Source organism: Syzygium oleosum, unplaced genomic scaffold (assembly GCF_021117445.2).
Source record: "Syzygium oleosum isolate NSW1041296 unplaced genomic scaffold, Sole_v2.1 Sole_v2.11, whole genome shotgun sequence".
NCBI classification, from domain to species: Eukaryota; Viridiplantae; Streptophyta; class Magnoliopsida; order Myrtales; family Myrtaceae; genus Syzygium; species Syzygium oleosum.
The window spans coordinates 6705226-6720970 of NW_026607495.1; the positions used below are offsets into that span (position 1 = coordinate 6705226).

Here is a 15745-nt window from a genome sequence, read left to right on the forward strand (position 1 = left end):
GAAAATTCTAATATTGCAATTTAGGAAGCACCGTGGAGCCTTTAGGGCCCTTCCTGTTATTTCTTCCCCTAAGGAGTCAGGATATCAAGCCGGATCTTCCTATAAATTGTTCGAAGGCTTTATATATATGGCAAATTTTAGGATAAGCGATCGCTGATAATGCAACATATCAATAGTGAAATGAAGTTTATTGGTTTCAAATGACAATATTTAATAGGCTCAAAGTGAGAGGGCTAAATTCTTAAGTGAGATCGAGGGTTTAAAATTTATTCAACAAAACACCTTTTTTGATAGAAAATAAATTTTAAAAAAAAAAGAAAGTTTAACGGTGTAGCAACTGTCCTGACGCTTTGAATGTATTTATCAATTATGACCACTTGTCCACGGATACCAATACCAGCAATTGTTTTTTATTATTTGGTTTTATGTTTTTTTTCATTGCTTCTGCATCGAAACTTGCTCACATGTTTTCTTCTTCCTAGGCGGGGTCGTCTTGGATTCTTATGTGCATTGAAACTTCCACCGCATGAAGCCAACGACCATAAACGCATGGTTAGTGGTCCCAGTCCAGGAATTACTTATCTAGCTTGGCAAGTTTCAATTATTGGTGCGCGCCTTAAATTAAATATATAATGAAGTAAAAGCAAAAGCGAAAGCGAAAAGGCATTTTGATTTATTTCTAATATTTGAAGGAGAAATTAAGGCGGAAACAGAGTAAAAAAGAAATTCTTTTCATTATGCTCAAGTACAAAATGAAAAAAAAAATATATTATAGAGATGGCATGTTGATAATTTTTTATGATCCTCGACCTGCGTTAATATTTAATAGGCTTAAAGTGAGAGGGTTAAATTCCTAAGTGGGATCAAGAGCTTAAATATATTCAATAAAAATAACTTTTCTGATGGAAAATGAATTAACAAAAGCAAAAGGAAAGTTGACCGGTGCAAGCAGTGGGACTAAGTTCAAGGAAGACTCGTCCCAAGTCTCTCTCTCTCTCCACTTTCCATCTTCCCAACAAATCTACCGTTTTATTACTTCTTACTGGAGAGGTATCGCCTGGGATTCTCTTGTGCAATGAGATTTCCGCCACGTGAAGGCCACGTGGTTGACGAGCTTGACTTGTTGGTCTGACCGTGGTTGCGAACTGGTTCCATTGTATAAATCAAATCCCAAGAGGATGGGCAACAAGAAGGCATTTCTTGTTTCCTGAGAGGCGTTCTAGTTTTTTTCTCCGTCAGACTTGAAGGCGCAAATCAAGGGCAGAGTCGGAGCAAAGCCGAAATGCATCGTCCCATTGAGAAGAGGAAAACTAGTGCGGGCAGAAATGCAGAAGATGTTGATACTGACGCATCTGGTTCGATGACCGCGCCAGCAGAAACTAATTCCAGTGGATCTAGTTCGTCTCCGACAGAAACTAACAATGGTGCATCTAGTTCGTTGACTGCGTCGACTGGAAATTGCTACGAGGTGTTCTTGAGCTTCAGAGGCCCAGATACTCGAAAAGGCTTCATCGATCACCTCTATAATGGGCTCTGCAATGCCGGAATTCATGCTTTCAGAGACGATGACGAGCTCCCCCAAGGCGAGAACATCAGACCAGAGCTTTTGACAGCCATCACGAACAGTAAAATCCTAATCCCCATTCTCTCCGTGAATTATGGTACAAGTAGTTGGTGCCTAAATGAACTGGTTCAAATAATGGAGTGCAAGAATAATAACGGGCACATAGTGTTGCCTATATTCTACAAAGTGAAACCAGCTGACGTGGGATATCAAATCGGGAGTTTTGGAAACGCATTTTATGAGCGTCAGAGGCGTTTGCTCGAGAGGTCTTCTTTCGACCCAACGATTTCGGAGAAATGGAAGCAAGCTCTCACCGAAGTTAGCACCTTGAAAGGATACGAAGCCGAGGGGTAATATTTTTCACCGAGACATTCTCTACTTTCTATTAATTTGTGTTGGTGTTTATTGATTGTTCTGATTCTTGCCTGCTTCATTTTCGTTATATATATATAAACATTAAGATCTTGCTAGCATTAAGATCTTGCAATACATGAGTTCTACAAGTTATTTTTTTAGTTTTTTGCATTAATGATATTGACCAATCTAATTGAAGATTTTATTGCTACGATCCCATACTCTTGAATGATAAGATTTTTTGAATGAATTTTTAATCTTCTATCCAAAGATTTTGTAACATTGTGACATTTTTTTTATGTTTATAGTGTACGCTACATTAATCTTCATCGCAGACTTTTTTAATTAATATTTCTTTGAGATTAATAGTACAACTCATTGGTGATTTTATTTAAAGCTCACAACATCATATACCGTGCATGGTGATTGTCAAAGCCATAATTCTTTATCTTCCCAAGTTACATTTATTAAATCATTAATATCGTTGATTAGTTGCTATTTATTTTACAAAAGAAATGTTTCATTGGTTATATATGATGATTGTTTATATAAAAAAGGAAAAAATATTATTTTTATTATACGTTTGTTTAAATAATTTTCAATGCATTTCATATCTTCAACAAGTAATTTCTATCACATACACCTGCATATATTGAAGCAATGCTCTTATTTTGGGTAAAAATTATTCTTCTACTTCCCTATAAAATCGATGTTAGATCAATTGAAATCATAGAACATAGATACTCAAAAGGAAAATAAAGTACAACCTGATATCATCCCTAGAGGCAATGAAAACAAATAAGAACACCCGTCTAGAATGGTACTAAATTCACAACACGAGGGGAACTTGCAAGCGTGGAGAATTGTGCAAACCAGGAGAAATCCCCTAATTTGCATTAAGGTAGCTCACTATATCACACTCTGTACGACTTTTCGAATTCGCATTGTTGGGCCTGAAATCCTCGTGCATCAAAAGTTATGACCTGTTTATTGATTGATGGTTGACTTTCATACTGGGCTGGCTTACTGGGTTTTTGCTTATTCAAATGTTGTAGAAAATTTTCAAAGTCCATGTTATCCCTAAATATCGTTAACAAACAACAAGTTTAAAATTTGGTTCAAATCCATAATGTATATACAGTATTCAAGATTCATAAGCAATGCCCTGAAGTTTCTTTTGGCTTAAGAAATTTTGTCAAAGTAATAGTGGAATGGTGCCCGCCATGCGAAGCAACCACCGACATTTCCCACTCTAGTTTTAGCATATAAGATAATACATGGAGGTGTGACAAAAACGATTCTTAAAGTTATTCTGTTTATCCCCAGATTTATTTATTACCGTGTTCTCAATACATAAAGAATATAAAATTATTGTTGCCACATATTTGAACTATTGTCCCATTTGACAGGTATGAAGGAGAGTTGGTGAAATTGATTGTTCGAAAAGTGTTGAGTGAACTGAAGAAGAAGTTTGAGTTGGTTATTTCTGAGAATTTGGTCGGAATTAATAGTCATGTGAAGGAGATTATGGAATTTGTGGATAATAAATCTCATGCCACCCTGTTTGTTGGCATCCACGGAATGGGAGGCATTGGTAAGACTACTCTTGCTAAAACCATCTACAATAAGCTCTCGAATCAATTTGAGCATCGTAGCTTCATTGCTGATGTAAGGGAATCATGGCAGCGTAATGGTGCACATTACTTACAAAATCAGTTAATCTATGATATTTTGAAGAAAGAAAATGCGGTTCGTAATGAGGATGAAGGGATTAATTTCATCTCCTCCAAGTTTAAAAATAAAAAGGTCCTCGTTCTTCTTGATGATGTCGATGATGTCACTCAGGTGAACCGTTTGGTTGGTAATCATGATTGGTTTTCTTTAGAAAGTAAGATCATTATTACCACCAGAAATGAGAAGATTCTTAGAGCAGCTAAGGTGGACTACACCCATGAGCATAAGGAAATGGATGACGAACAATCTTTGATTTTGTTTAGCAGACATGCGTTTCGAATGGACTCACCTCCAAAGGAATTTGAGGACCTCACTCATGAAGTTGTATCCATCACAAATGGACTTCCCTTATCCATTGAGGTTTTAGGTTCATTATTGTGCGGAGAAAAGCAAGCATTCTGGAGAGGTACAATAGACAAGTTAAAAAAAGTGCCTCCCAAGGAAGTGCGAGCAAAGTTAATGATAAGTTACGAAGCATTAGACTATGAACAAAAACAAATATTTTTGGATATCGCTTGCTTTTGTATTGGCACTGACAAGAGAATCGCATCCTACATGTGGGAAGCCTGTCGCTTTTTCCCTGATGAGGGAATTGAAGTATTGAGATTCACGTCATTAATAAAAATTGGAGATAATCATGATCTCCGAATGCATGACCAACTGAGAGATCTTGGTAGGGAAATAGTTCGAGAGGAAAATCAGCGGGAGCCTCAAAACCGTAGCAGGTTATGGGACTTTGAGGAAGTCCAGAAAGTGCTAGAGGAAAATAAGGTAACCATTTCGTTCTTTTGCTCACTTAGTCCACGTTCTACTTTTAGAGTAATGTTGGTCCACTACTTAGCGCTTGCTCTAGTGAACAAAGAACCTTCTACTATTATTGCCCTCGAATGTGTTATTGACGTGATCATAAAGTAGGGAGGTTGCTCTCTCTTAGTAAGTATAGTAGTATTATCTGAGATTTTTCTTAAAGTGTATATTACGAAATTATCTCCAAGAATGAGATACTTTGAAATGTTTTAGATAATTGATAGGGGTATTCAATGTTGGTAAGATCTAGAATTTACGTCTTCGACACATGCGATAAATAACTTGACTATGCTACTATAAATCGTAATTACTTAAGATATATAAATCATTAATATCTAGATGTTAAATTAATATTATAGGACTAAGATGCCTGCATTTCTCGTGAAATTTTAGTCATTATTCCATAACGGAGAACGAAAGGGATACTTATTTTATGTAATATTACGTTTGGAATTCCATTTACCAATATTCATAGGAAAAGGATTGATTTAAGACTCACCGAATAAGATAGGAGCAAAAATTCCATATATATAACATATATGTGTGTATATAACATCAAGCGTATTTTATGCAATCACCATTAGAAATAGAAATGTTTTATTTTTTTCTGAATAAAAAATCCAAGAGATAAATACTGTAAAATTCTATTTTGTATAATTTTTTTTTATTTTTTTATTTTTTGTATAATTAAGTTTGTGAGTGTGTTTGCATTTGTGAAATTAATCATAATTTTTAAACTAAAAAGGTACATTTAATATAGTTATTTTAGTATTTTTGCATGACTCCATTTCGCTCTTCATCCATGATACTATCATAAAAAGAAGCCTAGCCTTTTGCATATGGGACGAAAATAACATTACCTTTCAACCTCATCCTTTTACTCATATGATGAAAATGACACCTGCCATCAATTCTTCCTATTCTCGCTTTAAATCACCCCGCGTCATCCTACATAGCTCATGGTGCGAACATGCACAATGAACCACGCTAATCGTGACCACAAATGACTTCTCTTTTTACAGAAATCCATAAATTTCGTAAGAAAGATTATAAACAAAGTTTGTTAACAAGATTATAAAATAAAGCACAACATCTTTTTTGGTGTGGGTTGACATGGCTCAATGTATACGTTAGCACGGTGAGCAATCTAGGATACCCATGGTGATTTAACGATGATAGTGGATGAAATTTATAACAGGTGGCAGCTTTGTTCTACGGTTAAATAGTTGGGCTATTTTTATCCTGTTCGAAAGGTTATTTTATTTTTGTTGTAGATGCCGATGGTTAGGCTTTGTTGACGTTTTAAAGGTTTTTCTGCTTTTATCCCAAGTACAAAAGGTTGGGCTTATTTTCAGGATTTGGCCAAACTCTATTTATCGATTTTTGAAGGTGAAAAAAGTTGCGCACCACACATAAAATTCTTGAAGATAGATAGGGTATCATGATATTTTGAGAGGGAAGTTTATGGGAGAATGACTAATGTGAGTAGATTTCTTTTGTTGAAGATTTCTTCCTTTTTTTTTTTTTTATATAGTTACTCTTCTCTTAGATTCCTTTTAGGTGTTGAGATCTGATTCCTTTCCAAATTATAATTTCAATCACCTATGAGTATCCATGAAATCTTGTACAGCATTATGAATTACAATAACAAAATTTTTGGTTCGGAGAAACTGATGTGGAAATCCATGAACTTTCTATTTTACTACGTGAATTCTTATGCATAAGTGATTTTTTTTTTCTTGTGAAAGCTTACTACACATTTGGTTCTCAGGAAGAAATATTCTATTTCCAATCTATTCCAATAAAGCAATTATTCCTTAATTTTGTTCAAAAATAGATTAGAAATTACTATTCTTTCCCAATCAGGAATAGTTATTCCGGGGGACCAAGGAAAAGCTATTCCATGTAGGCTTGTAGCCAAGAGTAGCTTCAATTTTCACATTGCAAAAATGCTTTGCACTTTCAACAATTAATTTTTTTTAATATACATCAAAGTTATTAGGGTCTGTTTATTACATTTATTATACTTGAGTTACTCATTTATTTATGATTATGATTATATCAAATTGTAATCTATAGTTAAACTAAAATTTATGATAAAATAATAAGTTGTAGAGAATATTAATATAACCAATATTATTGTCTTAGTTATTTATAATTAGAAAATAATTAATTAACAATATTTCAAGTTACTATCAGTAAAATAATAACTACATAATATATTAATATTACTACTATCACAATTTTCAGTTTCTTGTAATTAGTTATTACTCTAATGGAAAATAAGAGTATATGTTATTTCTTTATTAATCATGTAAGTAGCTCAGTTGAGTAATATACACGAAATTAATATGAAATTTATAGAGAGAAAAATATATATTTCTATTAAATACTGTTTATTGGCGTAAAAAGAAAATCATATCTTCACATTGCTAGCAATATGAACAAAAGATATTCGATTACTTTAGTTGGATTTAGTATTAATGAAGGTTCTTGCTAATAGGGAACGGACAAGATTGAGGCGGTTGATCTTAGTAAAGGCAACTCAGAAGGCTCCGACAAAACAACCGAGCGAGATGGCGACATTTATACAGAAGAACAATTCAAAAAATTGACGAGTCTAAGATTCCTTCACATGGATGGGGCACAATTTAGTGGAGATTTTAAAGACTCAATGGAGGGGTTAAAATGGCTTCGATGGCAAAATTGTCCCATGAATTTTAAAGTAAAAAATTTTCCTGTAAAAGAATTAGCTGTACTCGAATTGTCATACAGCGAGATAAATAAGAAACGGAAAGGGTGGAGTTCTTTCATGGCAAGAACAAGTCGTTTTTATTTTTTCCATGTATGCAAGATAAATAAGAAATGGAAAGGGCGGAGTTCTTTCGTGGTAAGAACAAGTCTTTTTTTATTTTTTCCATGTATGCTTTCTTTTGAATCATAATCACTCGAGATTAACCCCCTTGAAAGTCATTATTTTTTTTATTTTACCAGACGGCGGAGAAGCTCAAATATCTCAGCCTCACGGATTGTGAATTCTTGCAAAATACGATCTTCCTCTCCGCTTTTAAGCATTTGGAGGTTCTCATCATCGAAAATTGTTGGAGACTGAAGCAGATCGATCCTTCAATTGGAGACATGAAGGCCCTCCTTCGCTTGGATTTGAAGCGGTGTTGGTCCCTTAGAAAGCTTCCAGCAGAAGTAGAGTCTCTGGAGAATCTAGAGATTCTGGATATTTCTGGAACCCGCATAGAAGAATTACCCAAGGGTATTGGGAGGTTGAGAAAGCTCCGAGAGTTACGCGCTTCACATTGCAGAAATCTGAAAGGGGAATTGCCGGAGAGCATGTGCAATCTTTCTTCCCTACAACGCCTTGATTTTCTTCTCTGCAGAAAGCTCCAATCACTGCCGGACGACCTTCCTTCCAGCTTAACAGATTTGAGCGTCACCTGTGGAAGCCACAAATTGCCCTCACTTTCCCACCCAACCCATCTCAAGCGACTAGAAGTTTATTCATGTGGATCTCTCGAGTACATCGAAGTGCTTCCATCAACACTATCGAAGAATTCAGAATGCTCCCAACCGACAGACATTGAAGAATCAGAATTACCACAATCCCTAAACACTCCCTCCGAGTTGGAAATCTTGAAGGTTTGGCACTGTCGATCTATTAAAACAGTGGACGTTTCACAGTTTATCCATCTAAGGACATTATACATCTATGATTGCAAGAATCTAGTTGAAGTTCGAGGTCTTGACAAATTGATATATTTGGAAAGCTTGACTGTCTCAGTGTGCGGTTCAATTGAGAGGCTGCTCCTTCCAAAATCCAAGAGCCTGAAGAAATTAGATGTTCGATGGTGCACGAAATTACCCGAAATTCAAGGCCTCGATAGGTTAGAGTTTTTGGAAAGCCTGAATGTCTCTGAGAGCCATTCAATTGAAAGGCTAGACCTTCCAAAATCCGGGAGGCTGAAGATATTAGACGCTGATGAATGCAAAAACTTAGCTGAAATTCAAGGCCTCGATAGGTTGGAGTTTTTGGAAGAACTGAGGATCGGTGGATGCGAGTCACTCAAAACAATTCCAGAATTATCTGGAGTGCGGATTTATCGAAATTACGAGCGAAAATAACCATTTCGGTCAGCCGTGTGAGTAATATACTGGAAATGGTCCATATTTTCTAACTAAGGGTACATAAAGTAGGTAAGTTACCTTTGCTCTTTTGAGATCTACCGCCCAATTTTCATTTGTATTTCCTGGTTGACAGTGTCATGATTGTATCCTTACTTGGATTCAAGGTATTCAGGGGAGATGTTCATGGAAGTCAATGTGTGCTTTGGCAATATGATTCTGCTTATCATGCCAGCAATGGAAATAGAAGAAAAGGCTTTCTAAGCGCATCATTTGTCATTAGTCTTTCGGGGAGGATCCGTCATCCTATGCAGAAAAATAAAGATTCTCGACGTTTGATTGATTCTGGAATGTTGGAGGTACTGAATAAAAACCGATGTATACAGGTATTTCATAGCATGCCAAAGGTTATCGTTTAGGCCGAGAAATGCTAAATGAAGGACCCTATATGGCGGTCCTTCTAATGTGAGGTTTTAGTTTGCTTTGCACTCATCATGCAGTTCGTGACTGCATGTTTCTAAGGTACCCTTACTGAGTGAATTTACGGTGGAAAAGGAGCGTGTTGACAGGGCATCCCTTAGTATGCGTATGCTACTGACTTGGGGTAAAATCCGCACATTTGTGTCCTACACATTTTACGCTTGCATTGTCTCTGAATCAAATCCGCCTACAAACTATATAAGGACAGAAATGAAACAAACATCATTCTTCCAAATAATGCATCTTGATGTTTGCAGAGTTGGTAAAGCCATCTGTCATATGCCTGAACTTTTGAGCCAAGCAAGAAATTAACTAGAATGTCTTTTGACATAATCAACTGTTCTGTGAAATAATCCCTTATATTGTGCATAAGCTCTTGTTAGTGCATTTACATGCTGAAAATAAAAACAGAGGAAGCAATTCCATAAGTTTCCTTAGGAGATGTTGCGGTATCCTATATGCCATTTGAAAACTGTCTTGCATCAATTCTAATGCATGAATAGCACATAATGATGAGAAAAGGATCATACTATGTCCCACAAAAGCAAGCAACTTGTGTTGAATTCACTATTCTAATTTGATCAAGGCTTCTGTGGTTGCTGATGTTAGATGCCCCATTAGTTGGATCCAAAGAGTTCAAAAAGGATATCGAGTTTGACAAACTCAGATCCGTAAACTTCAGAGTATTATTAGTAGTTTGGTGATCTTAGTTGCTGGACTGATTTCATCTGACTCATTGGCAGAATTCGGTTATCATTCCACTGCTTGATGTAAATGCTGAAATATCCAAGAGAGCTTTCGCAAGGCATTTCTAAAAGGAATCGAAATCATCAAAGGATCTTGAGCTCGATGTTCCAGGAACTTGTCCAAACCCTGACAATGCATCCTTGGAATGGTAAAGGTTGTCAGCATGTTGTCATCCCAGGTTGCCCGTATTATATTTGACAGAAGCTTTTCGGAGATGAAACTGTCAGCCTCCACTCCTGTAATCAAGTCTGTTTGTCTCTCTTATTTTCTCTCCAACCTGTTCCTCTTCTGCAATATTCTCTGCATACTCTCGGACTCGCTGGCTTCTCAGGTTCAGCTCCCATTCGACGTGCTTTTGTGACCTAATGGGCGGTTGACTTGACTGTTCGGCCTCTGTTTTATGATATTTACTTGATTTCTGATTGGCAGGTGAAGATGGCGGAGTGGAATCCGGAGAAGGATTTGCTGGCCATAGTCACGGAGGATGAGAAGGTGGTGCTTCATTGCTTCAATTGGCAGAGGCTGTGGACAATTCGAGAAAGTTCTCTTTTTTTCTATTTGAGTGTGTTCTTGTCTTCAACGATGGCTTATTGTACCCTTTGAGTCATTGGCCTTATTTCGTTTTAGTTCTTTCGCTTTTCCTAAATGTGCTGTGCTTCCTTCTGGTCCAAATTGCATTCAATGGAGAATTGGACGAACATAGAGGTAAAGTGCTCGAATGTATGAACAAGAAGACCACGTTGAACTTAAGGAATTGGTGTTTTACACAAAAATGAAGAGTGAATGACGGTGATACAAGATGAAATTTAGAGATGACTTAGTTGCATGTAAATAATTCCAAGCTGATATCTGTTGAATGGAGGGACTTTTATTTATAGCAGCGATACATTCCTGTTAACTTCTAGACAAGGTTGGTGCCTTAGGGGATTTTTTTCCATATCTTAACCGATGGTCATTTAGACCAACCGGAAGTGTACCATACTCCTGTTTTGCCATCTTGTTGCCCTTTTTGGTGGACCAGTTAAAGTGTCCATGAAAAATAAAGAACTCGACTTGGAGGGGATGTCATTTATGCTAGATAGTCTAGCTATGTCAGATGCTGAAATGCTAGATGCCAACATGGAGTTGGCAGGTTTAGCCCATGCAGAGTACCATCTCAATGTCGTCAGGCATCTATGTAGTTTTCCTTCGATTTCTGTTGGTGACTCACGATGTAATATTACTTCTGGCTCCTCTTCTTGTGCTGATTGAGCGTTCCCTACAAGGAGAGATTTAGTATAGTCTGGAAAGTTTCTCACATTTTGTATTGCTAAAATATAGAGTCTAGTCTGGAAAGTTACTCACATTTTGTATTACTTGAAGTTAAATTTATCTTCTTCTGATTAAAGGGGCATTTCGTCACATCATTTTGACTAATCAAGTTCGTTGTTGGGAATTTAACTTACTTGTGAATAGGATATATCTCAAGCTATGCTGCATATTTGTACACAATCTGGTCAGGGATGGAGGGAGGAGTTGGAGAAAGTGAAGAGACTAGGAGGGTAGGGGGAGCTGCATCTCAGTATGTTAAGTTCTTACATGACATTATCTTTTGGTAATTCAAATTCGTAAGAGCTTATGATTAGATGCCTAGCCTTGGTAATTTTTGTTATCTATTCTCACTGGAAAAATTTAGAGGAGTTTTTTTTTCTCCAGAAACTTCTGAATGCTTCAAACGTCATATTGTCTTCTGGATACGAAAAACATGTTGTTGAGAGCACTATAGTGCTTGAACCAATCCTTGAATGGTTTCTGTTGAGATCCTATGTTGTAGATACTTGTACACTCGTGATCTTTGCCTTGAGTTTGCTTTCATGGATCCACACCACTTTGAGGTTCCAAAGCTGAACAAGAAGATTCGTTTTTGGATTGAGACAATGGATTGGAGGCTGCCAAAAAGATATAGATTCCCTAGCTTTAGATGACTTACTCCCCCAAAGAAACACCATATCAAGCCACCGATATCCCTCTCAATTATATTGTACTGTTACGAATTTGATTATCATTTTCTTGGTTTATGTGTGTTCTCTATCTTTCCTCTTCGTCTACTAATTTTTTTGTTGTTGTTGTTTATGAACTCACTTTTCTTTGCATGTTTCATTGTATGTCGTCAATACTGTATTCTCTTAACTACTCTTATGTACTCCAGGTAAATGTATAACATCATTATGCTAGCGTCCTGATGGGACTAGAAGACGGTACGGTTTTACTGCATGATGTTGAAGTAAATTTTCTATGTTATTATTTTAACATTACCATCACTACTTCTCAACTAGAAATTCTTCCTGCAACAATCCTTTGTTATCAGAATGTGTTCTTCTCTGATCTCTCTCGGGAAAGATTCTGAATTGCTCAAAAGCTGCATGATGCATGCGAACAGCAAGCTTGCTCAAGGAACATTTAGCTGCTAATAGAGATGGCAATCCATGTTTATGGTTCATGTCTGCCAATGTCAAATTAAGTGGACTGCTCGATAGGGCAATCTGAGTAGGATAAGCTTAACAAATCTTATTAGAGTCCAATAGCCTGCGAGCTACGACGACCCTTGCCGGCCACAGTGATCAAATGCAAATGTTGATCAAGGTCACTGTAAAGAGCCTTGTGAAATTCATGATTACTATTGCCTTGAGAAGCTGTAAAGAGCCTTTTCTGATTTATAGTGGTTTAGGTCTTACGATATTATAAAGTCCTCTTACTTTCCCCATAATGAATAACGACTTACAAGTTGTGTCTTTTGACTTTTTTCATTTACTCAATTCTGTGGACAGTGGTTTTTGTGATTGCTTCATGTTTATAACTTATTTTAATCTGGTGTTTATTAACTGACTGTTTTTGCTTATACAGGTGACTGATATATATGGAAACTACCTTTCTACTGAAGAAGCTAATGGATCTAAAGTGATCAAATAAAGGAGCTTTGCAAGTTATGTTAGATTTAAAGTTTGTATATGATATTCTTTCTGTAGGTGATTCCACTACGGATGAGGAGTTGTCTAGAAGTTCAAAGCCAAAGTATTCGTTTAGGCAAAAGGATCAAAGACAGAAAAAGTCTGCCATCAGAACATGTATGGATGGATTGGTACATTGTCTTTCACAGAGATTGGGTCCCATAGACTGGCTCACGTAAGTTACTGGATTTGTTTTTTGCATTACATATTCTATAAGCACACGGTACTCCAAGATGTTTCTACAAAATCCAATCTCGCTTCTCACAAATATTGGCATCCGACAGTTTAAAACCTTGATTCTTTTTTTCATTTAAATTTGTTTCAAAGAGTGGCTTTTAAGCTAAGAGATGAAGATTTTATATGATCCGTGCTTAGATTAGAGGGTAAATGACAATAGTAGGAATAGAAAGAATTCGTTCATGGTCAAGCGGTTGCCCTTTTGTTAAACCTGGGTAGAAGTTATTGCATGTGAGATTATTCTGATATCTGAACTGCTCTTTCACATGTAAATGATGCTTAGATGATGATGCTCGATTTTGTGCAATTAGTTGTAGTTTTGTTTGATTGTGTACTAAATGCTCTTTTTGGAAAAGGTGAAAAGGACGAACATGAGAGGTGAGGGAAGAAGGTGGAAACATTAAAATTCCCTAGGATTATCAGTGATGACTTCAAATGAATTCACCGAAAATAGTTACAATCTTTACCTTCTTTTGGTGGTCTACTTACTATGTTAAAATGTAAGAAGAAATAACTAATTGACACCCTTGGACCATCTATCTGGTATTAGCTGAGTTATGTTTACATCCCAATAGATAGTTTTGTGATTATAACTCTTCATTTTGTTGCAGTTACCTAATAGTGTTTTCTTGTTCATTCATCAAAGGTTAGAGCCATATCTGTGGGAGAATGAGAGACAGTCATATTTACGGCATGCTGTCCTCTTCAGGTTCTTTGTGCAACTTAATCGGTTGTATGTGGATACAGTGCAGAAACTGCCCTCGAATGCAGAATCAAATATTACGAGATGCTCCACAGTTCCCCAGTTTAAATACTTCCAATCAGGTTAAATATACCTTTCCATGTGTTTGTGCTTACAGGATAAATATTTGAGCTTTTGTGACCAGATTATCTCAAGAAAAGCGTCTCTTGTTATTGAATTCTGTCTGCAGTGTACCTGCATTGTCTTCAAGGAAGACATCTAAAGCAACTACTGGTGTTTCTATAGAACATTTTTCATTGAAGAGTCGGAAATCTTATAGTAATGGAGAAATTTCTCGAACAAATGATTTGGATGACGGATCATCTTCTAGAGTTGCAAACTCCATTGTTGAAGTCGTTTATGCAGGTGAGTGTGCTTTCTTTCTTTTGGTTCTTTTTCTTTGCCTTGTTATATATTATTTTATCATGTCCCTGGCTAGTCATCTACCTGCTTTATAGAGTTGTGTCGTGAACATCTGTGTTGGAGATGATACATCTAACTTTCTAAGCTCTGTTTGGACTTAATCTTTTAGCCTTGATATTTTCTTATTTGGAGACGCTCATAATTTTAAATTTGATTATATCTTTGGTTGTCAGGGTGTTTATTGGGGGTTTTCTGTTTCATTGCATGCATTACTGTTTAAGTTAACTGAGTCATTTGTGACATGGAATGTAATAAGTACCAATAGTCTGGGACACGGTGCAAGAAAACTCGGTGGTGCAACTGTCTGAAAGTGGTGATAAAAGTTTATAACTTTGGCCTTCCTTTTTTGAGCTTGTTTGTGTAGTTGTGCACCGAGATAGTACCATGTACTTCATGTTGTTTGCGTACATTGGGAGTAGACATTGGCTTTTTGCTGAACATTGTAATTGTGAGAAGATTTTAGTTTCAGAGATGTCAGATATTTGGCTAGGTGTTTTGGAAAGAAAGTCTTTTTCCATGTTCTATGACATACATCTGATATTATTTTCTCCCACAATTGGCCAGGTTAGCAGCAGATTTGGAGAGAACACATTGAAACTGGGATCCATCCTGACTGATGGTCAAAGTGGGCATATTCAAGGACAGTTCAGCCGCCGCCTTATCGGCATTCAGTGATGTTTTACCTGTGCAGGCCCTTGTTTCATCCTTCACTGCAACCCAACAGATGCTTGAATGAGAATTATTTACACTATGCCAATTGATATTTACATCGGAAGCCATGACAGGTAAAACGTGAGGCTTTTTCACACTTTGGCTTCCGGCTTTTTTAAGTTTCACCCGAGATTCTGGGGTACTTCCGGATTAGTGGTGTGGCCCAAAAGCTGTATTTATAGGACAACAGAATGAAAAAGAGAATACCTTTTGGATTGAGAGTGAGGGGCAAGAGCTGGTGTTGGTTAAGCAAGATCGAGAAAGGCTTCGTATTTGTTGCGGTTTGCTAAAGGAATAAGTGAGCTGGTTCAGCATTTTTTATTACATACCTTTATTAGCTGTAGACATTTGCAAAGCATAAAATGGATGTTATACTATCATAGGAGATGGCGGCAGTGTCGAGGGAAGTTCGTTTCGTAAAAAGAAGACTTCCAAGTGAGGCGTATGCTTGGACAGAAAGCTATGAGACGCCCCCATCATCTGCCAATCACTTGATCCTATCATTCAAATTTTGTATCCCATGCATTATTTCAATTCCGTAGACAAGATTATGTTACAACAATGTATAATTTTGGCTTCCTGGATGGCTGGATCTTTTTCCTTACTACCTTGTGCTCTTTTTTCATTTTGTGTAGCTTAATGCATTTTCATTACATTGTAAAAGCTTTGATGTAACGTATCTTGAACTCAACCTAAGCCATCCATTGCTTTGAATTCAGTAGACTGGACTTCCTATTGAATCATCTCTCTCTCTCTCTCTCTCTCTCTCTCTCTCTCTCTCTCTCTCTCTCTCTCTCTCTCTCTCTCGCCCTACTGATTTTGTTA

The 15745-nt window shown here is 36.8% G+C and overlaps 1 protein-coding gene across 5 annotated transcripts; it reads left to right on the forward strand.

Annotated features, from left to right (window-relative positions):
- The first annotated feature begins 1156 nt into the window (after window positions 1–1156).
- LOC115663982 (disease resistance protein RUN1-like) lies at window positions 1157–15663 on the forward strand. Of its 5 annotated transcripts, XM_056315948.1 has the most exons (11): window positions 1157–1914; window positions 3328–4423; window positions 6963–7349; window positions 7454–8979; window positions 9817–10151; window positions 10250–11381; window positions 12009–12083; window positions 12704–12982; window positions 13691–13869; window positions 13977–14152; window positions 14774–15663. In XM_056315948.1, exons 1-4 carry the CDS (start codon window positions 1283–1285, stop codon window positions 8591–8593), a joined length of 3255 nt encoding a protein of 1084 aa, XP_056171923.1. In that variant the 5' UTR covers window positions 1157–1282; the 3' UTR covers window positions 8594–8979; window positions 9817–10151; window positions 10250–11381; window positions 12009–12083; window positions 12704–12982; window positions 13691–13869; window positions 13977–14152; window positions 14774–15663. The 5 variants fall into 5 exon arrangements, 1 of the variants encoding a protein (XP_056171923.1); XR_008817502.1 differs by lacking the exons at window positions 1157–1914; window positions 3328–4423; window positions 6963–7349 and having other exon boundaries at window positions 8972–9058; XR_008817501.1 differs by lacking the exons at window positions 1157–1914; window positions 3328–4423; window positions 6963–7349 and having other exon boundaries at window positions 8977–9115.
- Window positions 15664–15745: the final 82 nt, after the last annotated feature.